This window comes from Helianthus annuus, chromosome 8, assembly GCF_002127325.2.
Source record: "Helianthus annuus cultivar XRQ/B chromosome 8, HanXRQr2.0-SUNRISE, whole genome shotgun sequence".
In the NCBI taxonomy this organism is placed as follows: domain Eukaryota; kingdom Viridiplantae; phylum Streptophyta; class Magnoliopsida; order Asterales; family Asteraceae; genus Helianthus; species Helianthus annuus.
Window position 1 is genome coordinate 5612798 of NC_035440.2, and position 25958 is coordinate 5638755.

The window sequence follows — 25958 nt, forward strand, 5'->3', positions numbered from 1 at the left end:
CGTTGACATATTCTTTCCCATTATCACATTGAAAAGTTTTTATTTTGCGGTGAAATTGAGTGTGGACAAGTGTGGTGAAGGATTCAAAGGTGTGGTAAACTTGTGATTTGTTTGAGATAGGAAAGGTCCATAAGAAATTTGTATAATCATCCAAGAACAAGACATAATAACGGTGACCTCCCGAGCTTAAAACAGGAGAGGTCCATAGATCACTATGCACAATGTCAAACGGTTGCAAAGTAACATTATTAGATAAATGAAACGGAAGTTTAATACTTTTTCCAAACACGCAAGGTTCACAAATGGTTTTATTCAAAGTCTTAAAACAAATAGAATTAGAATTCTTTAAAGATTGCAATAAGGTAGGGCCGGGGTGGCCAAGACGTTGATGCCATAGAGTGGAGGACTGAGCAGCCAGTGATGGAAGGCGGAGAAGCAATGGAAGTCTTTGGAGAAGGTGTAGAGATCACCGCTGCTGTTGCACTGGATAATGGGAGCCCGGGTCTTGTAGTCCTTCCGAATAAAACCAAAAGGGTCAAATTCGACAGAAACAGAGTTATCTTTTGTAAATTGACGGACAGAAATAAGTTTTCTAATAAGGTTTGGGGCATAAAGGACACGGTTTAAAGTAAAGGGTGGGTAAGGTGGTGGGAAGGTTTGAGGTCCATGTCCAAGCACCGGAATGTTTGTGCCATCACCAACAATAATATTTTCATTCATGCCATTATTAAAAATAGTATGGAAATTACCTGCATTGCGATCCATGCTTATAGTTGCACCAGTGTCCATGACGCCATTGTTGTAAGATGGAGGATTGAGGGACATGGTGTATAGTGCCTGTTGAATATCAGTAGGAACTGTTGATGCCTGATGAGCCTGGTTTGGGCCGGGACCGAGGATACGTTGACCTGGTTTAGCAGATGATTGTGGCGAGGTAGTCGGGTAGGGGCACGGTGGAGGCGGTGGAGCCCATTGGAGCCATGATGAGTTGGCGGCAGTGGGGGGTTGAGTGGGTGGGTTCCATGGAGCAGGGAGTGTCCAAGTGTAAGTGGTCGGTGAAGTCCAAGCACCATGAGGTTGCTGTGAACGACCACGACGACCACGTCCTCGGCCGCGACCACCACGCCCTCGGCCACGGCTGCAGTATGCAGTGGTACTGATGGATTGATCGGGTGGGTTGGGGTTCTTAGTAGTTGTGGCAGTGAGTGCATGGGCCACCTGTTGAGAGGCATATATAGCTTTTTCCGCTTTCTGGTTTTCAATCATGCAAAGTTGTGACCGGGCCTCATAGAAGGATGGTGTAGGTTCCTTTTACTGAAGAATAGTAGAGGTACCTTCATATTGGTCCGTAAGCCCGGCAAGGAGATGAAGAACAAGCCGTTTGTTGTCAAGAGGGGCTCCGACATTTGCTAGTTGGTCGGCTAAAGATTTGATAGCTTGACAATAGGCGGACATATTGGGGAATCCGTCTAGCCTGGTGGTTGCAAAGCATTGCATGAGGTGTATGGCACGAGCATTCTTGTTGTCATGGAAGAGGCCTTCAAGAGTTGACCACACATCATAGGCGGTGTTACCCGGACGTATGATGGTGCTAAGAAGGTCGTTCGAGATCGTGCTATAAATCCATTGCAAGACAATGGCCGATCCCAAAGTTCATCCGTGGAGGTAGCCGGTTTGGGATCCGTGGAGGTGGTGGTAGCCGGTTTGGTATCCGGCTTGGGGGAGAGATGATCAATTACCTGAAAGGCCCGGCAATGAATGCGAAAAAGTTCGCACCATGAAGAGTACTGTCCGGTTTCCATCTCGAGAAGGATAGGGATGAAGTTTTTGATGCTGGATACGGTAACCGCGGATGTATTTTGGTGTCTGTTGGCTCGGGTTTGGGGTCCGTCGGAACGGGAGAGGTAGGAGGTGGGGTATTCATGAGGTGAAGGAGAAGAGAAGCAACTGCCGAAGCTGCCGAAGCAGAAGGAAGTCGGCAGCGGTAAAGAAAGACGGCAACGGGAAGGTGGGGATAGGGTTAAAATGATACCATGTAAGAGATAATTATCAATGCTTGTCTTCTCTTCTCATTAACCTTGGTATAAATAATACAATTGAGATCAATAAGGATCTCATAAATATGGAAACAATATAATATATTTAATCACAATATTTTCTACAATAATATTCTATTAAGGCCAACTTGAGATTACCTGGTGGAAGATCAGTGTTGACTGTTGAAGTACTTAAAAAAAACCCTAACATGAGCCGAAGAGCTCGCCTGCCTAATGAGAATCAGGGCCGTCTTTCATGCTCGAGCTTTGGTTATGGAGATGGTTTCTTCTTTCTTGCGTGAACCGCCATTATTGACGAGAAACTGAGACATGTGATGCATTGAGAGGTATAGTATATAGATCTTGTTAAGCAATCAAATGGCCAGTTCTCGTTCCAAACCGAAACCAACATATTTAAAAATGCAAAAGACAAAGCCTAACAACCAAAACAAAGATTAAAAAAATAATAATAATTAAACAAGTAGAGTGAACTTTTGAGATCAAATGTGTAACCGGAAGAGGAAGCTTTTGAAACACAGCAAATTGACGGGTCAAAATATATCAATATAATTCTAAACATGTCAAAAATATAGTGAATTAATGTTAAACGGGTCAAGATATAGTTATTGGCAAGCCGTTGTGTTAATGAAACAACATTATCATGAAACGAAAAAGTATACCTACAAGAGTAGGGAACAATTACAAGGAAATCAGAATCATGAAAACTTTGACCAGACGTTGACTAGAGTCAGCCCTGTATTTGGTGTATGTTTACTGTTTGTTTGGTTTAGAAGTCACGACATTAGTACTTGCAGAAAAGAATGCTAAAAGAATGTTTGCATCACATGTATTGCAGCTAACAAAATTTATGTTTGTCTGTCTGTCTGTCTTTCTAAACAATAATAATAAATAACACAAAAAGGATGGGAATAAAAGAAGTAGATGCAAGTTGAAATCATTCAATGATAGAATCAGGGTGATTAAGCAGAAGTAGGGACTCGGTGTAGGAGGCCATTTTGAAGACCATTCCATAAATGATAAATCCCAAGGCCATAAGGCGCGTACGGGCCTAACGAGCGTCGAAACTAAGTTCGTCGTTAAAATATGTATTTTTTTAATTAGTCGTAGTCGAACCGTAAGGCGCGTAGGTCCCTAACGAGCGTCGAAACTAAGATCGAAGTTTTATATTTTAACAACGATCTTAGTTTCGACGCTCGTTAGGGACCTACGCGCCTTACGGTTCGACTCCGACTAAATAATTAAGTATTTGTAATTCAAGTTAATAAAGTTTTATTTAATTTTGCACGAACGGATTCCTACAATCTTAAAACAAATTTTTAAAAACACCGTTCGTGTAGAATCACAAACATATTCTGCTTTGAATCCGAACCAGTTTTGAATTCATACACTTGTGTTTTAAAAACAGGTTTTCTTCCTGTTTTGATTCAAAGTAGCGACTTTGTCAAAACAGAATCTACTTCTACTCCTTTCTGTCGCTGAGTTCTAAAAATCCTACTGTTGTAGTCTTCAAAGTTGGACTTAGAAGCTATACGGCTGAATTTTTGAACTCCTAATAATAATAAAGTAGCGTCTTTATTATTTTGAAAACAGATTTTAACTTGTTTTCTTGAAACTTTTCAGAATGTCGACTGAAAATGTGAACACGAGCAACACTAATGTTGTCGTTGGAACCCCTGCCAACACTGTGGGAGCGTCCATAGTGGCAAATCATGCTGAACGACCCGAGAAGTTCTCGGGTCTCCACTTCAAGAGGTGGCAACAGAAGATGTTCTTCTACTTGACCACAATGAACCTTGCGAGGTTCTTGACAGAAACCGCTCCCCAACCTGCGGAAGGGGAGACCGACGCTCAGGCTCTGAGCGTGGTAGAGGCTTGGAAGCACTCGGATTTCATTTGTCGAGGCTATGTACTCAACGGTCTCTCGGATGCCTTGTATAATGTGTACTATAATATCAAGACTTCTAAAGAATTATGGGAGTCCTTGGATAAAAAGTACAAAACGGAGGATGCGGGAACAAAGAAATTTGTTGTCGCCCGTTTCTTGGACTTCAAAATAGTTGATAACAAGACTGTTATGAACCAAGTCCAAGAGTTGCAAATTATACTACACGACATCCATGCTGAGGGAATGGTACTTAGCGAGACTTTTCAAGTGGCAGCCATGATAGAGAAATTACCTCCTACTTGGTTGGATAATGTAAAAACAAATTATAAGAAAAAATAAATATAATTATATAAAAATAAAAATTTTAAACTTATATAATATGTTTGATTCAAAAGTTGTCTGAGTCGACAGATTTGGCTCAAAAGTAATCGAACCGACATAATTGGTTCTAAATTTGGCGGGGGCGATCAACCTTGGTTTTGGCAGGATGGCGGTTTTTTTTTCAAAAGTTGTTGGAGCCGACGGGTTTGGTTCAAAATCATTGAAACCGACGAATTTAAACTTATGGCTAGTTTTAGTTGGCTCTAATAAAACTTGTTGGCGAAGACGATTTTTATTAATACAAGGATGAATAAAGAATCCAAACGTTTTTTTAATATTTTCTTTTAACTAAACGGGAATAATCAAATTAATTTTCTTAAGCAGGTCAACCCGAACCTGACACGTTTAAAAAACAGGTCAACTCGAACCCGATCCGTTAAAAATTGGGTTGGTTAACCCGTTTAATAATTTTAAAGAAGTTAATATTTTTATTTTAAAGAGAAGTTGTTTTTGAAATTAAAAGTTAAATACTTAGTTTGGGCTTTAAGTTATAATTTATTTATTTTAATTACACGTGTCAATTTCTGTATTTTGCAATTATCATCCTTTCTTATCCTTTCTTATGAAATCTGAATGTCCCAATTTTTGGTTCCTAGTTCAAACCTTAGGTGGGATCTACGGCTGGGGTCTCCGTTTCCACTTTTTGGTTCCAATTTATAACCTTAGGTGGGATCTATGGCTGTGGCCTTGGTTCCCACTTTTTGGTTCCAATTTATAACCTTAGGTGGGATCTATGGCTGTGGCCTTGGTTCCCACTTTTTGGTTCCAAATTCTAACCTTAGGTGGGATCTAAAGCTCGGCATTAAAAAGGGGAACCATGGTAACTTCAGAATATTAACCCTGGTAACTTCAGAATATTAGAATCCAATCAAAATGTTCACTACTTAAAATTCCATCAGAATATTAGTATGTAAAACTTAAACAAACCGACTATATTGTTTTCTTCGATCTTAAAACCTTCTTGCTTTGGTTAGTAATAATACTTGAACCAGGATTGAAATCAAGTCGGCGGAATTCTGTTTTTTGACTTACCTTCCGCCTCTTTTTTTTTGGTATCACAGCTGCATCTGCTCCTATCACAGTTGCATCTGCTCCTATCAAAGCTGCATCATCACCTGCTGCGCATGTATGACCTGCTGCGCCTGTATCTTCACCACTTGCTCCTGTATTATCATCAATCCGGGCGAGCATATTTCGGGTGAGCATATTTCGGTAAACGGGTTGAGTTAGCGGTCCTGTTTTTTCTGTTTGTATATGCTCTTCTGTCGACAGACGGGTCAGATTATCTGTTTGTATTATCATCAAACGAGCATATTTCGGTAAACGGGTTGAGTTACCGGTCCTGTTTTTTCGGTTTGTATATGCTCGTCAGCCGACAGACGGGTCAGATTATCTGGTTTGTATTATCATCAAACTTAGGTTCACCGCAACTCAAACGAGCATATTTCGGTTTGTATTATCGTCACCTGCTCCTAGTTCTTTAAAGCGGTGTTGCTCCCCATGTTCCCCAGATTGACCTGCTACTGTATTTGCTTTCCTACTACTATAATATTTCAACGTGCCTGCTGCGGCTTCTTCTTCACAGCGATCGGTTTCTCCAACAGCTTCTTCTGCTCCTCTCTTTTTTTCATCTTCTGCTCCTCTCTTTCTTTCATGATTAAGCTTTTCAATCTACTTCTCAAACCATCAATTTCTTTAGTTTCAAAGCACTCCATCTTAAACTGAAAATTTGCCCGACACAAAGTCAATAGATATTACTCATATTCGTATATGAACGTAAACTGGGTTGACCCGAAACACAACCCGAACACGACACGAATTTAAATGGGTCGACACGACCCGACACGAATAAAAATATGGGTTGGGTTAGGTCGGGTTGACCCGAAAATATGGGTTGACACGAATAAAAATATGGGTTGGGTCGGGTTTTAAATAATTATATTATCAATAATAATAACTAATTAACATTATTTGAGTGAAAACCGTCTCTATAATACATGTATATATCTTAGAAAAACATACCTTTAAAACAAATTGTCGTTGAATGTATATATGTAAATATCTGATTTAAAACAAATTGTCGTTGAATGTATATATCTTAGAAAAACATACCTTTCACTAATTGGGATAACAATATATTCTTTCTGAAATATATTGTCTCCACGCCACCACCTTTTTAACTTGTCAAACGAGTTTTCAGCAATTCCCTATTCAAGGAATACAAATAAATACATAATCATGCATATGATATAAAAGTTACTGCTATATCACCGCTATAACCTATATATCACATAGCGGACCTTGACCGCCATATGATTTTGGACCGCTGTAACTGCATAGAGTGGGGGAAATGATATTAACCTTCGGTGATAGAACATCTTTCAGCTTCAAGTAAAAAAAACATGCTGGCTAAGTGATAATCACTTATTGCTCCAATTTTTGGAGATGCATTCCGCCCTAAATATCTGGCCAAAACACATACCGAAGGTAAAAGTTAATCAAAATCAATTAAACCAATAGCAAAGATAAAAGAAAAAACAGTTAAACACATACTAAGGTAAAAGTCCATATGCGTATCATTCAACCACTGTCTAGGCTCAAGCATCTGAAAATCAGTATCTAAAAGGACTACATCACCCCATCCACCACTTGTAAAAGCTTCCCCAGTAGCACTTGTAGAAGCTTCCCCAATATTCCAAGCATGAGAAGAAATTGAACTCTTAGAAGAAACCGAACTCTTAAATTTCTCGTTCAATTTATCAAGCTCCAAAAGTAACCCCAGCTCTACATTTTCTGGTTCAGCCTTGATAAGATGAGATATATGTTTCAGGTCTTTGCAAATCTTTTCTGCCAAGTTTTTCTTTCTCTTCCTCTCGGGAGCATGGTAAATCTGTAAGTAGGGCGAAATCAGTTAAAAAGATCACAAAAGTCATAATATTAGTAAACATAATAAAATACTATACATATTTTCACTAACCATCCAACCATTGCAGAACTCTTTAGTCATATCGTCATTGATATTGATCTCTGAAATGTTCAGCGCTTCCATTCTCTTATTCATACAGTATAACTGTAAAAAGAGGACACACCCACCTAGATTCTTCTCAATCCCATCCCCTTTAATAAATATTTGAATGCCATTCTTGAGACTTTCAAGAGCAAGAGTTGCCCACGGTTGCTCATGAAGTTTATTTGCATTCTCCACATACGACAAATACTTTTTACCCAATATACCCCCCAAGCAGGACAAACAATATAGTGCAATGCTATTAAGACAAAAGTTTGCCTAATAACATCGCCATCATCAGTTTTCTCAAGTTACTTTTCTCGAGTTACTCCTGAACCGTCTTAATATTGATATTCTTGTATTTGTCATTTTTTTCCAAGTTGCAATATTTCTTGAGAAGATCGGCATCCACTTCTTTAGTTGATGATGATGAGACATTCTCTTTAGTTGATGATGATGAGACATTTCCATCTCGTATACCCATTATCTCATAAAAATCGTTAATTGTAATAGGGAAGACATGGGTATTACCCTCTTTATGTATAGTTAGGGTCATTTCTTCCCAATTGAAATTCCTAACTATTGACTTGACAATATCTCTTTCTAAGCTTATAGACTTGGGTAATTCTATAAGCTTTGATAAACCAACAACAACCAGGTTCTTGTGCGATGAAACAAAGATGGGGATTTTATGAATATAGAGGTAAAAGTGTGCAACTTTGTGAGTATCATTATTTAAAAACACACGGTAAAGTCTTGAAACCCATTTCTTTTGAATTATCAACGTGATTCTTCAAAAGTTGATAACATATCTAAAGTTCTAGTCTAACCAACTTTAGATATGTTATAAAAAAAAACTCTTACAATTAAAAAAAAAATTAAAACCAACCAACCGCTAACAATCCAAATACCCAAGTAACCCGAATAACAAACGTGTACAGATCCTTACTTCACTGTTGAGACCAACCGCTCCTAGGGCAAAATGCAATAACTATATAAGAATCATACACATGCGTCAATACATGAATACAATCAATAATCCCCATCAAGTAGAGAATTTCATTTCATAATAAATTAATAACTGACCTAAACAACAGTTATTAGTTTACGTGAAATAAATTTAAACGCAAACAGAAGGCCAACTTGAGATTACCTGGTGGAAGATCAGTGTTGACTGTTGAAGTACTTAAAAAAAAAAACCTAACATGAGCTGAAGAGCTCGCCTGCCTAATGAGAATCAGGGTCGTCTTTCATGCTCGAGCTTCGGTTATGCAGATGGTTGCTTCTTTCTTGCGTGAACCGCCATTATTGACGAGAAACTGAGACGTGATGCATCGAGAGGTATAGTATATAGATCTTGTTAAGCAATCAAATGGCCAGTTCTCGTTCCAAACAGAAACCAACATATTTAAAAATGCAAAAGACAAAGCCTAACAACCAAAACAAAGATTAAAAAAATAATAATAATTAAACAAGTAGAGTGAACTTTTGAGATCAAATGTGTAACTGGAAGAGGAAGCTTTTGAAACGCAGCAAATTGACCGGTCAAAATATATCAATATAATTCTAAACATGTCAAAAATATAGTGAATTAATGTTAAACGGGTCAAGATATAGTTATTGGCAAGTCGTTGTGTTAATGAAACAACAACATTATCATGAAATGAAAAAGTATACCTACAAGAGTAGGGAACAATTACAAGGAAATCGGAATCATCAAAACTTTGACCAGACGTTGACTACAGTCAGCCCTGTATTTGGTGTATGTTTACTGTTTGTTTGGTTTAGAAGTAACAACATCAGTACTTGCAGAAAAGTATGCTGAAAGAATGTTTGCATCACATGTATTGCAACTAACAAAATTTATGTCTGTCTGTCTGTCTAAACAATAATAATAAATAACACAAAAAGGATGGGAATAAAGGAAGTAGATGCAAGTTGAAGTCATTCAATGATAGAATCAGGGTGATTAAGCAGAAGTAGGGACTCAGTGTAGGAGGCCATCTTGAAGACCATTCCTTCCATAAATCCAAGGCCATTCATGCGTTTTGCTTCTCTAGATATGTTCTATAGGAGAGTTTCATATATTTGGACTTCTACTCATCTTGCTTCTCTAGATATGTTCTATAGGAGAGTTTCATATATTTTTTATTAACAAAAACATTAGTTTAGACCACAATCTATATAAAAATGACAAACAAGTCGTTGTAGTATAGTGGTGAGTATTCCCGCCTGTCACGCGGGTGACCCGGGTTCGATCCCCGGCAATGGCGATTAACAATTTTTTCCTCAAACCACTTTTCATCACTTCAAATGTTTTATTATATAGTCTACTAGTTTAAATACCCGTGTGTTACACGGGTTCCTCAAATTAAATTGTATTATTTAATAGTGTTGACACTTGACATAAACTTTGAAATGAAAGAAACGCTCTATTACTTATGTAACCGACGGGATGATTCGCTAAGGCATCGTTATACGAGTCAATTGATTACCTAATTAAAACTACTATTATTTCCAACAAATGGGTTCCTTAACCTACACATTCCAAAAAAGTACATAAACTTTGGCAGTACCAATTTATGGTGTTTTTCTTCATGTGCCACATACATCGTCTGGACGAAAATGGAAGTTGCAAAAATACGAATAATTAGAACACAATGTGGTCGGAATTTTCTAGCTATTCTTGCTCTTACATTGGTCGAAACTCGAGGCCACATACAATAAGGCCAGACGTTATTCCTTTGTTAGGCCTCCTAATCCAAGATCTCACTCAGCTGAAGCAACCAACAGGTGTGCGGAATCCACCTGATGATCAACCACTGTAGATGATAACAAGAATGCAAGGATTTGAGAGAGAAATCAAGAATACACAGAGTATTCTTGATGAAGATGAATGACGTCACTCACACAAAGCGCCGCCACACAAAACACAATGATTAGGGCACAGAAATTCACACAGAATCGTTACCTTGTCTATTCCATATTAAAGTATATATACAAGGTGAAACCCAGACTTTCCACACTAAATAGAAAGCTCGGACTAAACAAAAAGCATAAAGCAAGCACAGAGTTTTTGCTACAAAACTCAGACAAGCCTAATCTATCCAAAACTCAGACAAAGCTAGTCTAAATAAACTCTGTCTAAAATTAAACTCTTTCCAAAATAAACTCTTTCTAGCCAATAAACTCTTTCTAGACAATAAACTCTTTCTAGCCATAAACTCTTTCCAAACTTTGGACATTGTTCAATAAAGACCCTAAATGTTGGAAGCCTTGCACTTATCACCCAAAAGTGCATTAACAAACTCCCCCTTGATCAGTGCATGGTCTTCATTGAACTTGAGATCTTCAAACTTCCATTGGTAACATGGGAGTCATGCACTTATCACCTAAAGTGCATTAACAAAACTTGTAAGGCCTCCTAATCCAAGATCTCACTCAGCTAAAGCAACCAACAGGTGTGCGGAATCCACCTGATGATCAACCACTGTAGATGAACACAAGAATGCAAGGATTTGAGAGAGAAATCAAGAATACACAGAGTATTCTTGATGAAGATGAATGACGTCACTCACACAAAGCGCCGCCACACAAAACACAATGATTAGGGCACAGAAATTCACACAGAATCGTTACCTTGTCTATTCGATATTAAAGTATATATACAAGGTGAAATCCGGACTTTCCACACTAAATAGAAAGCTCGGACTAAACAAAAAGCATAAAGCAAGCACAGAGTTTTTGCTACAAAACTCAGACAAGCCTAATCTATCCAAAACTCAGACAAAGCTAGTCTAAATAAACTCTGTCTAAAATTAAACTCTTTCCAAAATAAACTCTTTCTAGCCAATAAACTCTTTCTAGACAATAAACTCTTTCTAGCCATAAACTCTTTCCAAACTTTGGACATTGTTCAATAAAGACCCTAAATGTTGGAAGCCTTGCACTTATCACCCAAAAGTGCATTAACAAACTCCCCCTTGATCAGTGCATGGTCTTCATTGAACTTGAGATCTTCAAACTTCCATTGGTAACATGGGAGTCATGCACTTATCACCTAAAGTGCATTAACAAACTCCCCCTTGATCAGTGCATGGTCTTCATTGGACTTGAGATCTTCATCCTTTCTTCGAGAGCTGCTTCCTGCCCAGACCTTGTTCTTCACACAGAACTGAACCAACTTGATGGACTGGTCAGCTAGAACACGATCTTCTTCATTGTATTTTAGAGGCAGGCGCCGAAGCTTCTTCAGATGTGCTCCCCTTAAGTTTGCAAGCCAAATCAGATCCAGCACCTTAGCAATCTCCTCCGTCACTTTCGTTTTAGAAATCACTGATTCCCCAGTCTTGAGATGCACGAGCCAGATGCACACAGCTTCTCCAAATATTCCATCTTGAGATGAACGATCCAGATGCACACAGCTTCTCCAATCTTTCATCTTGAGATGAACGATCCAGACCTGAAACACTTAACCCAGGATTAAGAAACTTGACCCCAAAGATATCGGCCCAAACCTGGATCCCAAAAATAACTTCCAATACCCCAGAATAAACAATTGAAATATTAAACAATCAATATTTAATAACTTATTTAAACAATTTTCACAACCCTAGAGTATACTTAATATGATAACTCGCACATAGAAACAAGAAAGCAAAATCTTTTTGTGATTTTTCAAATTTTGACTGAAAAGGAAATAAAACCTAGAACGTATTTACACTAATTATCTTTTTGTGAAGTCGGAGCAAAGGAATCATATCGGTTTTTCTGTCGGTATCCAACACAAAAACCATAGCATTTAGCTTTAATGTTTTAGACTAATGTTGACAGTTCAAGACGTTCAACGGTATTGTGGTCCACTTAAGTTTTAGCGCGCTTTCGAACACTGTTTTCGAGATATGGAATTAAGTGTATTAAGCTGACATTAACTGTGTTTACCCACCTCAGAATATACTCCCGTATCAAGGTATGCACGAGAGATCATCTTACTGGTGAGTATACCATTTATCATCTGTTTTTGACGTATAAGCTTATGTGAGATACTCACTTATTTGATTTTCAGATGCAAAGGGCACAGGAGCTAGTCATTTGTGATAGAATCACTTATTGAAGATAGACTTGACTCCCGCAAGATTTTGAGGGACATGTGATTGTTTATCACTTATTCGGGTCGGGTGCATCATGTTTTGAAGATATTTACACGTATGTATGGTATCATGGAAGATCTGGACTTGCGTCCCCGTTATTTTCCGGTAAAAGAAGCAACCATGATACCCAGATGATAAACAACATAAAGACCACGTATCTCAGAACCTCGGCAATCTATCAAACGAAATTACGGTACCAAGACCATATATCCGAGAGATGCGCCACACGAGTTACGCAGTTCATTATGTTTATATACCAAAAACAGGTTCTTATTTACGCGTAAAACCTACCGATGCAACGTATAATGAAGCTGTCACATTTAATAGTTAATCTCATATATATATATAGCCATAGTCCTGCACCAGATACGACTAACCGATGTACTATCATTTCCCTTATATCTCAACACGACTTCATTTTAGATTTTTCAAATGTTTTTTATTTTTCTGAAATTTATCCTACAACTAAGTAAAATATTTTTGGAGTTTTTCAATTTTTCGAAAACGGTAAGAACTGTACAGAAAAGATAAAATAAAGTTTCTATGCGAGTTTAGAAAGTATTTTACTCTGGGTTGATCATGCCAATCATTCGGACCAGATTTTCAAATCTAGCCCGATCGAATGTTTTCGTAAACAGGTCAGCAAGATTATCCAAGGTGTCTACCCTAACCACTTCAATTAAACCCTTCTCAGCACAGTCGCGAATAAAGTGATGCCTAACATCAATGTGCTTAGTGCGTGAGTGATTTACCGGATTGTTTGTTATGGAAATGGCAGAGTTATTATCAACAAGGATAGGAGTTCGAGTAAAATTCAAACCGTAGTCCCTCATTTGCTGCTGAATCCACAAGACCTGAGCACAACAGCTTGAAGCAGCAATGTACTCGGCCTCACACGTGGATAGAGAAACGGCAACTTGCTTTTTGCATTGCCAAGAGACAAGAAGGTTTCCAAGAAGTTGTGCGCCACCAGAGGTTGACTTTCTATTCATCCGGCACCCTCCGAAATCTGCATCAGCATACGCCATCAAATCCAGACCACCTTCAGCTGGATACCACAATCCAAGCTTAGGCGTTCCTTTCAGATATCTGAAAATACGCTTGACGGCTTTCAAGTGCGACTCCTTCGGAGTTGATTGGTACCTAGCACACAAACAGACAGAGAACATAATATCTGGTCGTGAGGCAGTAAGATACATCAATGAACCTATCATTGCTCGATATAGAGTCGGATCCACTTCAGGATCTTTCTCATCATCGGGTGTAAGCTTGAGATTTATTGGTAGAGGCGTGTCATAGGGTAAGCTATCTTCCAGTCCAAATCTCTTGAGAATCTCGTGGACATACTTTGTCTGATACACGTACGTCCCGGTTTTTTCTTGACTCACTTGAAGACCTAAAAAGAATGATAACTCGCCCATCGCGCTCATTTCAAACTTTGACTTCATCACCTTCTCAAACTCACGACACAACTCTTCATTTGAAGAACCAAAAATTATGTCATCAACGTAAATTTGCACGATCAGAAAATCTCCCCCTTTCTTCAAAATAAACAATGTGGAGTCGATTGCACCACGCGAGAACCCATGCTCCAAAAGATGCTTTGACAACGTCTCGTACCAAGCTCGAGGGGCCTGATGGAGACCATAGAGAGCCTTGTCCAACAAATAGACCTTGTTGTCTAACCCTGGAGCTTCAAAACCCGGCGGTTGGGACACATACACAGTTTCATGCAATTTCCCGTAAAGGAATGCGCTTTTCACATCCAACTGATAGACTTTGATACGCATGTGTGCAGCAAAGGCCAGAAACAAACGAATAGCTTCCAATCTTGCCACCGGTGCATAAACTTCTGTATAATCAATCCCTTCTTCCTGATTGAAGCCTTGAACAACCAACCGTGCTTTGTTTCTGACAACGACACCCTTATCGTCCTTCTTGCACTTGAAAACCCATTTCGTGTTGATTGCATGCTGGCCCTTTGGAAGATCGACCAAATTCCACACCTTTAACTTGTCGAACTGAGCTAACTCTTCTTGCATCGCCTCACACCAAGAATTATCCTTCAAAGCCATTTGATAGTTCTTCGGCTCTATCTGAGAGATAAAACATTCATGTAGGCTAAGATTGTAGATTTCCTCTTTCTTGATAGCAGAGAATAAACATTGCATTTCTGAAATACTCCTTCGCGTTTGCACTCCCACAGTTGGATTCCCAATAATATTATCAACAGGATGATGAATATTTGTTCTTGGAACTGGGATTGCCGGAGCTTGAAGATTGTTTCCCAAATTCGATTGAATCTCCCCCTCAGCATTTGCATTACTACTAGAAGCTTCATCATTACCAGAAGACGCCACAACATTTGGATATGCTGAAAAGTCAACGTATAGATCACCACTTGTAGTTTGAGCCGCTGCATTGGGGATCTGCTCAGCAACAACATCATTTACGATCGAAGAATCAGCGACTGGAACATTCGAAGACACATTAGTAGGAATACTTGCTCTCCAGCTCGCATCCACTTCATCTTTGTTCACAAGATGTGTGTATACAACCTCCGAATCTTCTTCTGAAACATCAGGAAGATCAAACGAATCAAACAATTTATCATAATCATATCCGCTTTTGGGACCGAATTCGGACGGTGGAGGATCGAAACTCAAAGGAGTTATATCAAACACGATCTCCACTGTTTGCTTCTTGATGTTATAAACGCGTTTGTTTGGAGTTCCATTGGCTTATATAACCCAAGAAGAAACCAATTTCACCAACTTCTCCCATTTTCGGAGTATCTTTGGTGCGTTTGATAACACACTTAATCCCAAAAGGTTGAAAACCAGATAGGTTCGGTTTCCTGCCTTCAAGCAATTCATAACAAGTTTTATCTTCTCTTTTGACAGTAAGCACATGATTTAACACATAACATGCAGTGTTCACTGCCTCGGCCCAGAAGAAAATTGGTAATTTTGATTCAGAAAGCATAGTGCGGGCCGCCTCAATTAGGGTACGATTCTTCCGTTCTGCAACTCCGTTCTGTTGAGGAACATATGGAGCGCTGAACTGATGAATGATTCCCATTTCCCGACATAACTCATCCATATACTGATTCTTAAACTCAGTGCCGTTGTCACTTCGGATTTTCTTAATAGGAAGTGAATAATTTTTCTCAAGTTGTTTGAATAAATCTCTTAAAATACCAGCGGTTTGATCCTTTGTTTTTAAGAAAAATACCCATGAGTAACGTGAGAAATCGTCAGTGACAACTAAGCAATAAGACATACCACCAATGCTAGCAACATGGATCGGGCCGAAAAGATCCATGTGAAGCAACTCAAGTGGTTTTTGGATAGAGTTAACTGTTTTCAGTTTATGAGGCTTTCGTTTGATTTTTCCTTTTTCACATGATTCACATTTGTTGTGCATATTGAAACTACGTAAAGGAACCCCCAACACCAAGTTGTTTTTCACTAAGTGGTTCATTTTTCGCAGATGCACGTGGCCCATTCGCCTATGCCAGAGATACGATTGATCTTCAGTCGCCTTTGAAAGTAGACAAGTCACTGGAGCAGATGAGTTAACCAACGGGCGCATGTCCATGACATATGTGTTATTCACCCTTGGAGCCCTCATAACGATCCAATCTTCAGGAACAACAAATCCCGGACGCAATACGAAGCAAGCTTTATCAGTGAACAGCATCGTGTACTTGTTATCACAGATTTGAGAAACCGACATCAAGTTATGCTTCAGTTCTTCAACGTAGTTCACTTTATGCAGCGTGATTTTTCCATTCGACACGGAGCCCTCACCGGTGATATAACCACCCTTTTCACCAGCAAAATTCACATAACCACCACGAAATTGTTTAAAATTGTTCAATAATTCTTTATTTCCTGTCATGTGTCTGGAACAGCCACTATCGATATACCAAATATAGATAGCCCTCTTCAGCTGCTCCTACACTCCCCAACAAAAATTTAGTTAGAGTGTGGGACCCAAGCCATGATGGTCTTGGGTCGTCCTGATTCGTCAACATAAGAAAACTATTTGAAATAACCATCATCGCCTCTGTGTCCACCATTTCCATTTCGGAAATTGTTGGAATGAGTCCCCGCAAATCGTGGATTGTACGGAGTTGACGATCTGTTGGTATAACCAGAGTTTCCATACCCTCGGTTTCCATAGTTTTGGTAATTGTAATTTTGATTCCTGGGAGGATCAAAATTCCTACCAAATCTAGGAGCATCTTCGTGTCTTGAGAATGATCGTGGATGATTATCCGAATGCGGTCTTTGATTTGGAAATCGGGGGGGTGACCCATTTCGATCATTCACGAATCTGTTCTGTGCATGAGGTCTAGCATAGTTGTTGTTCGAACCTCCAGAACGTTTGTCATTCTCAACGCCTTGAAAGGTGACATGATTTTGTCGTCTGTGAGGGGTTTTCTCACGAGTATCATGTCTTTGAGGCACATTTTCTGATCTGTCCCCACGGTTAATAACAACGGGTTTCTCCTCTTGATCCTGATTTTGTTGTGATTTAACATTTGGTTTAACATCAGGCTTTACTTCTAGTTTAATCACTTTGTTTTTCTCAACCTTTTGATTTTTACCATTTTTCTTTTCAACATTAACTGATTCATTTTGTGGTTTGTCAACAAAAGGTTTCTTTTGATCAGGATCAACAAGTGATTTACCCCTGTCATCTGGACAGTTTGCTGCTAAGTGTCCTTTCCCACGACACTTGTAGCATTTGCGAATTTTCGCAGCGTTCTTCGGACGTTCCTCATGATCGGTCGAAGATGAAGAGGCGTTGGTGGAATTTTTCAAAATTTGGTTCACAAACTGAGAGTTGGAACCTATTTCGATTTTTACTTCTTCTTTGACAAAATCCTCCCCTTTAACAAACTCAGTTTTAGGGATATTTTTCAAAGTCTTTTTAGTTTTCCCACGTGACTTAGGTTTTGACTTCTCATTTTGAACTTGATTGAAAATCTCTAAAATCTTGTTGCTTATCAAATTTTCAATATTTTCAAGGTTCACCTCATTTTTCTTTGAAATTCCACTCTTCTTCGACTGATCTGAGTCAGTGACTTCATCTGGTTCAGATTCTGACTCACTTTGTGGTTCAACCGTTAGAGGAGTCTTTGGCACAAAATTTGCCAATTCAGGGTCAATGCTTGGCATCGATGTATAATTATGGTTTACCGGAGGAGGCACCTTGTTATAACCAATGCCAAACATTCCTTCCTCAGATTCTTTGAGACGTTGGCTGTTAATACAAAAGTTCATCACTTCGGATGAATCCCTGAACTTTTCGATCTTTCGTTGCAAATCTAAAATCAGATTATCTTTTTCCAAAATGATTTTGTTCTTTTCCAAAACACAATTTTGATTCATTTCAAGTTCAGATTTTAATTCCTGATTTCTAAGATTACCCACAGCCACAAGTCTCTCAAATTCAGAGATATCATTTTTCAGTGCTTTTATCTTAATTCGGTGTTCTTTATCCGAATTAGACAAAACAGCAATGAGTTCTCTGGATTTTTCTAAATCTGCAATTAAGTTTGTGTTATGAAGTGCATATCTATCTATCTTAGTCACAAACTCAACACATCTAGCACATCGCTTATCTACAGAAGATGATTTTACCTCAATGCCAGCCATGAATGCACAAGCCTCATTTTCTACGGAATTTTCTTCCAACCTTTTAGCTTCTGCATCCGCAAATTGCTGCATTTCAGCTGTGGAGATGTTGAATTCAAAGCGTTCTCCTTTTTCTCCATCTTCTGTCTTGCTAGACTTCTCAACAGTCTCTTCGATCGAAGGACTTTCATTCTCAGTAACATTTCCCGAATCCAACTCTTCCCCAAGAACTTCAGCTACAACTGCAAGCTCCTCAATGCTTGTCTCTTCAACAACCTCTTCAAACACTTCTTCGTTCACAATTTCAGCTATGAAAGCTTGTGACACAATAGCTCCTGAGATGTCTTCCAAAGCACAACCCCAGTCATAAGGCTCAGTCACACTCTGTAAAGGTTGAGCCACCATAGCATTGTTTGTCGAAGGTGTAAGATTTTCAGACCCACTTGAACGAGCACTTGAGTTGGAGGCAGCATTTGATGCATTGTTTTGAGGTCTTGAGTTGTTTCCTCGGGAGTTGTTGTCTCTGTCAGATCTTTCCATCTTCGGCTTTCGACAATCACGTGCGAAATGCCCGTAGATACCACAGTTGTAACACTTTACCTTTGACATGTCGACCCCCATTCGAGTCTTTGTCTGACCTCCTATGAACTTCCTACCCGTCTTCAGCAGAAACTTCTTCGCTCTACGGACTAGCAATGCCATATTGAGCTGTAGATCAAGTTCTTCCATCTCGTCTTGATCTATCTGATCGAAGTCTTCATCGAGACTTGATGGTTCAACGAGTTTCCCAAGACAGAAATTCTCGTATGCAGTCATGAAGGACGCCAACAAACCCATATTTTCTTCAATCAACTTCAACCCGCTTGCATCTATCTTAGGAATGTTCACACTTGTTCCTTGAGATTTCTGAGCGCCACTAGAAGAGTACATCCCTTGATTTGAATTGGTTGTTCCACTTGAACTGACTGTGTTGCTTATGAAGGCGTGTTCACTTGCATGACCTTCATTTTCCGAATACAAAGCAACACCGACTCCACCATTACTACCCTTATCCGTTGGTTTCGAAGCCTTATACAACTGAGGATCTTGGATCTTCTCGAATTCAGATGCTTGATCTTCCATATTCCAAGCGTAACCCCTCAGCTTCTGAACAACTTCTTCCAATGTAAGCTCTTCGTAGAGAACACCCTCTCTGATCAAAGCGGTGTACATATTCCATTCTCTCGAAAGACAATTCAGAAACTTCTCAACCTTCTCGAATTCAGTGTAGATACCCTCTTTACTTCTATCAAGTTCGCTCAGCAGATGATAAAATCGATTCACTGTGTCATCAAATGATTCATTCTTCAAAGCTTTGAACACAACGAATTGAGTCTTCAAACGTTCGAGACGTCGTTTCTTGTACATTTCGTTTCCTTCATATCGCTGGATCATACTATCCCACAATTCCTTTGAGCTATTTCTCTTACGGAACGTGTGAAGTATAGATTGTGTCATTGCCATCGTTATCATTGACATAACTTTCTCTTCACAGTCATAAAACTTTTTCTGGTCGTCAGTAAGCGCCAAGTACGTATCAATCGTCAACGTACGTACTGGAGTAGCTCCACATCCTTTAACGATGCACAACCAGATTTTGATGTCTTTTGCTCGAACATATCTTTCGAAACGCTCCTTCCACTCAGGAAAATCAAATTCGTTGATCAACAAAGGAGGTTTGTCGTTACTTCCTACCTCAGCATTGTGCTTGAGGCTTTGCACCATTGTAGTCAGATTGTTGTTTGCCATTTTGGACAACAACAGAGAACTTCCAAGCAGTGAAGTGAGCTTCAATCAGAGTGTGAATCCCGGATCACAGAAACCTGAAATAAACACAACAGAGAAACTCGGACTAGACTGTTAGGAACTTAACCTCAGAGCAACTAAGGAATACTTATACCTCAGACTAATTTGGACTCTAAAATAAGAAACTCGGACAAATATAATACTCGGACAAAAAACAAGAAACTAGGACAACACTAAACTCAGACACACTATATAAAGAAATTCGGACCTCTAACCAAAATCGGACTTATATAAAACAACTAATCTCGGACAAGAGAACAACTAAACAAACTCGGACTCATTGAAATTTAAAATAACCTCGGACTTGAAATTTAATTAAACTTGACTTGATATTAAAACTAAACTCGGACTCAAATATTGACAAGACTCAGACTCAAGATAAAAACTATTTAAACTCAGAACAATATAAACTAATTAAACTCGGATACAAAATAAAACTTTAAACTCGGACAACTTGATTTGAAAGTCGGACTTGATGTGAAGTTCGGACTAGACTAGTTGAACTCGGACAACTTGTTTCTCGGACAACTTGTTTCTCGGACAGAACTTTAATAAACTCGGATATGTCAAAGCACAATTAAACTCGGACTAGAGACTTACAAACTCTGACTCAATATTCTCTAATAATAAGCTCGGACAAGAAAGATATTCGGACACAAACTCAGACTCAAACAAAAACACAAACTCAGACTCAAGACAATCTAATAAACTCGGACTCAAAAGAGTGTTCTAATAAACTCGGACATACTAAATAACTCGGACTTCAATATAAACTCGGACCCACCGTTACTTTAAATACTCGGGCTATATATATATATATTAAACTCGGATACAATGTATTTCTAAACAAACTCAGACTTGAGATAACACTCAGACTCAAGTTAAACTCGGACTCAAAACTTAAGTAATAAACTCGGATATAACAAAAATTCTAAAACTCAGACTCAAAGATTAACTATATAAAACAAATTCGGACACCTAGAATAAACAAAATAAACTCAGACTCTTAGAAAATAAACTCAGACAAGATAAAAACTCAGACACAATATGCCTAAAATAGAAAAATTCGGACCAACTAACAAGAAACTCAGATCTTAATAATCTCTAAAAGGAAAACTCAGACTAGGGAAAAAAGCTCAGACTGGTTTGAAACTCAGACAAGTTTCAAAACTCAGAAGGAACCAATCTTCGGAGTATCTCCCCAATGTGACTACACACTGGTTCAATAATACCCCGGAGACACAAACACAAAGTGTAAACCTCAGACCAAGCTTCCAAAGATCAAAACTCAGAATCTTTATCTCCTTCAAAGCTCTGTATGAACAAGAACAAAAACCCCTGTAAAACCAGATGAAGAAAACACTAAAAACTCACTAACCTACTCAAAATCCATCATCCAAATACTAGAAATGAATGAAGAATCATGAATAACACACAAAAACTCACTAAAATCTCACTAAACCCAATCAAAGTATGAACTAATCTCACCAAAACCTTCAAACTAAGAACACCTACAGTAGTATGAGCACACTGCTCTGATACCACTTGTTAGGCCTCCTAATCCAAGATCTCACTCAGCTGAAGCAACCAACAGGTGTGCGGAATCCACCTGATGATCAACCACTGTAGATGATAACAAGAATGCAAGGATTTGAGAGAGAAATCAAGAATAAGAATACACAGAGTATTCTTGATGAAGATGAATGACGTCACTCACACAAAGCGCCGCCACACAAAACACAATGATTAGGGCACAGAAATTCACACAGAATCGTTACCTTGTCTATTCCATATTAAAGTATATATACAAGGTGAAACCCGGACTTTCCACACTAAATAGAAAGCTCGGACTAAACAAAAAGCATAAAGCAAGCACAGAGTTTTTGCTACAAAACTCAGACAAGCCTAATCTATCCAAAACTCAGACAAAGCTAGTCTAAATAAACTCTGTCTAAAATTAAACTCTTTCCAAAATAAACTCTTTCTAGCCAATAAACTCTTTCTAGACAATAAACTCTTTCTAGCCATAAACTCTTTCCAAACTTTGGACATTGTTCAATAAAGACCCTAAATGTTGGAAGCCTTGCACTTATCACCCAAAAGTGCATTAACATCCTTCATAGCTTATAAGCATAAAATAGTGCCACCACGTGTTGTGCAACAGGTTGTCTATACCATTGTAATTTAGTATGCAGAATCCATCAACTGAAAAATTGATTACAAGATGGAAATTGGTACCGTATTTGATAGAAATTGGTACAGCAGGTACTGAATCAAATACTCGTTCTTATTATTAATAATCGTGTATATCTGGTTACATAAATTCCTCTATATATAACCTAAACAAGAAACCTATTTTGACTCAAATTAGGATTAAAAAACTAACTCAAAAAACCCCTAAGTTTGTGACTCGGTCACTTTTTACCCGAGCTTTGTAAGTCGGTCACTTTTTACCCGAACTTACACAAGATTAGACTAACAATCACCCCCCTAATCTTGTGACACCAATGAGTCCTCTCATCTCGATGAACTTCAACCGTGCCAAGACTTTAGTGAGGATGTCGGCCCGTTGTAAATCCCCGCTCACGTGTTCCACTTTAATTTGCTCCCGTTCAACGCATTCCCGTATAAAGTGGTAACGTGTATGTATATGCTTACTCCTTCCGTGAAATACCGGATTTTTCATCAAAGCAATAGCCGATAAATTATCCACCCTTAGTGTCACCACCTTCTCCGTTTCACCGGTTATCTCCGATAGCAATCCTCGAAGCCACAACGCTTGACACGCGGCTGAGGTAGCTGCCATGAACTCCGCCTCGCAAGATGATAATGCAACAGTGCTTTGTTTTTGAGAACTCCACGTAATAGGTGCATCGCCATAATAAAAGACTATTCCTGTTGTGCTTCGCCCATTGTCGTCATCCACTGAGTGACTACTATCACTAAACCCATGTAACGTCTTGGTTCCACCTTTTAGATAGAAAATACCGAGGTCGATACTCCCCTTTAAGTACCTCAAGATTTGCTTCACGGCTTGAGCATGAGTCTGTGTTGGCTCTTGCATAAAACGACTAACATAACCGACCGAATAACACAAGTCCGGTCGTGTGTGGGTTAAATAGCGTAGGCATCCAACAACCTTCCGATACTCGGTTGGATCGGTCTTCTTGGCTTCATCCTTTTTCGTCAACTTTAATCCAGGATCAAGTGGGAACTGGGTCGAGTTACTTTCCCATAAACCAAACTGTTTTTTTAGAACTTTAGTTGCATACCCGGATTGCTTGATGCTAATTCCCCGAACACCTTGATTAACTTCGATCCCGAGATAATAATGGAGTAAACCAAGATCACTCATTTCAAAGCGAGCTTCCATTTGTTTCTTGAAATCAACTATGTCTTGATTTGTTGCTCCGATCACAATTAAGTCATCAACATAGGTACCAACTAACAGCAAACGTTGGTTCCTTTCTCGTCTATAAATCGCTTGCTCGTGTTTGCACCTAGTAAAACCGAGTTCCTTTAACGCCGAGTCGAGTCGTGTATTCCATGCTCTCGGTGCTTGACGAAGCCCATACAAAGCCTTTATCAACTTATAAACTTGGCGTTCTTGACCCCGTTTCACATTATCACCCATCCTTCGGTTTCGCCTGTTGTAAGTAAGAGGGGTACTCGGACTTGAAGCAATTTTTTTAAAAAAAGCTCTCCTAAATAGCTTCTGTTGTTTTTTTTTAATGGCAAGTAACAAAAAAAAAACAAACAGCTTTGTATCTTTTCCTTTTGATTGCTTCAACAAACCAACATTCCTTTGAATTGTAATCACACAAAAGTCAACTCTCAAAGAAAATTGATTGCAGGTAACACGTCCTTTTGTTCCCCACCCCCTTTTTTTAGTTCGCTACTTAAAAACAAAGATATCACCTGGGAATCTTTATCTTGCGTCAAGTCTGGATAGCCGCCTTTTACGTGATCACCAGAAATTCCCTAGCAAGTTTCTCTCAATCGGCGATCCTTCATCAACTGAATCTTCCTTGCTGGACTGATCGTAGATCTTGATCACTGCCTTCTTGATCGATCTCCCTTGTGCTCTGATACCAATTTGATGGAAATTGGTACCGTATTTGATAGAAATTGGTACAGCAGGTACTGAATCAAATACTCGTTCTTATTATTAATAATCGTGTATATCTGGTTACATAAATTCCTCTATATATAACCTAAACAAGAAACCTATTTTGACTCAAATTAGGATTAAAAAACTAACTCAAAAAACCCCTAAGTTTGTGACTCTGTCACTTGTTACCCGAGCTTTGTAAGTCGGTCACTTTTTACCCGAACTTACACAAGATTAGACTAACAAAACAATGTCATTTGAATTCAAGCAAAAAAGGACCTAAACTTTGTGAAATTCAATTATTTATTCACAAAAAAAGTAAAAAAAGGACATCACTTCTATCACACTGCAGATTCATCAACATTTATCTAAAAAAAGGGATCCTCTCATTCCTTCCATTCAACCCTCAAGCATTCATCTTCTGTTCATCCATACATCCATGTCCATGACGTCATCGTCCCCTATTAAATACCTATCAAAATTACAAACAAAAGACACATTTTACTGTTTTCATGGTAGCATCCATGAACAAATGAACAATTGGTTAGGTTTATCACTCTTATATATAACAAACTGACAAATTAACTACAAAACGTTTGAAGAAATCATAAACTCTAACAGCAATAGCAATGGCAAAACAGAACAAAACATGACTCATTCCAAACAACAATGGCGAATTCTTTTCGGCCCCTTCTTTTTAATCTTACCCCTGGAAATCATTTCAAGCAGCTTTTGTTAATTGTTATATGACATGCACCATAACAGTTGAAAGAAAAACTACAAACAAATGCATCATTTCAAGCGTAGATTAGCATACGAATCGACATGCATATAGTATATATGAGATTGAAAACAGACCTAATGCAGAAATTGTTGTTGAATTTGAGTTATCATCAAGAAGCCTTTATCACCGAGATGAAATATTCCCTGTGTGTGTGTTCGCCCCTTTTTACTCTTGTTTTAACGTACAGTTGGATCTGAAATCCGAGTGAAAGATGAAAGCAGAATGAGCTCTGATTACAAATTCCAGAAGATATATACCTTCATTAACATCTATTCACACCCTTATACATATGAAAAGAAAAGGTATGAAAAGAAAAGGTGGCTTCATTATATAGTCCATGGTCCCACATCGGCTTGAAGAGAAAGAGAAGGTGAAGAGGCGTGTATTAAGTAGGGACAGAAGGCACATGATTACTCACTTACCTGGACGGGGTCAATGGATGATCAAGTAGGTCCATGGCCTAGGTTGGTGACCTCCATTGCACTCAGGAGGGGTGCCCGCCTAAGGTCGGCCCAAGTGGTCGAGCCTATGTCATAATTTGTGGCAGTGGAGGCCTGCGTTCGCGCGGCCTCTGCACAAGTTTTAAGTTTAAGTTGTTTTGTAAGTGCCAGTGTAATTATTCTTTTTCAAACTGGTCGTCAGATTCAAAACAAATAAGGATGTGAGTTCTTAAACAAACCTAACAATCAAGAAGCAACATGTCTAACTCTAATTCAAAACAAAAACATAAAAAAGACCTGCCAAAATGGAAAATTTTCTGTTAAAGATTGAAGTTACCAAACCATTCAATGCGTCACATCTTCATCCGCCTCCAAAAACAAGTTTATAAATCTAGGAATTTATTATACTGCTGATGTAGTGCTCACATAATAACACACTTTACTACTTTCTTCTGTTGTTGAACATCTGGAGCTACATGTGAAACAACTAAAGCTTTTAGAAAAGTTCTAGATGCTTACTTTTCTTAGAAAACCAACACGCTACCTTTAAAATAAATATTGATTATGAATAAATATATGCTAACAGTTTTATGTGCTAAGATAGATGTGATTTTCTATACGTTTATGCCCTTCAAAATATAACAATATTC

At 38.7% G+C, this 25958-nt stretch overlaps 1 protein-coding gene, 1 long non-coding RNA gene and 2 other non-coding genes across 4 annotated transcripts; 2 read left to right on the forward strand and 2 right to left on the reverse strand.

The window, feature by feature from the left end:
- Window positions 1–1311: 1311 nt before the first annotated feature.
- Window positions 1312–1924, reverse strand: LOC110869463. The gene is made up of 2 exons (XM_022118716.1): window positions 1740–1924; window positions 1312–1615 (listed from the first exon to the last, which is right to left on the reverse strand). Exons 1-2 carry the CDS (start codon window positions 1922–1924, stop codon window positions 1312–1314), a joined length of 489 nt encoding a protein of 162 aa, XP_021974408.1.
- A 7607-nt stretch (window positions 1925–9531) lies between these two features.
- On the forward strand, window positions 9532–9603 carry TRNAD-GUC. Its single transcript has one exon. It is a non-coding gene; the product is annotated as a tRNA-Asp (tRNA).
- Window positions 9604–24326: 14723 nt separating this feature from the next.
- LOC118481154 lies at window positions 24327–25442 on the reverse strand. Its single transcript, XR_004864595.1, has 2 exons — window positions 24943–25442; window positions 24327–24556 (listed from the first exon to the last, which is right to left on the reverse strand). It is a non-coding gene; the product is annotated as an uncharacterized LOC118481154 (long non-coding RNA).
- Window positions 25283–25443, forward strand: LOC118481629. The gene has a single exon (XR_004865837.1). It is a non-coding gene; the product is annotated as a U1 spliceosomal RNA (small nuclear RNA).
- The last annotated feature ends 515 nt before the right edge of the window (window positions 25444–25958 follow it).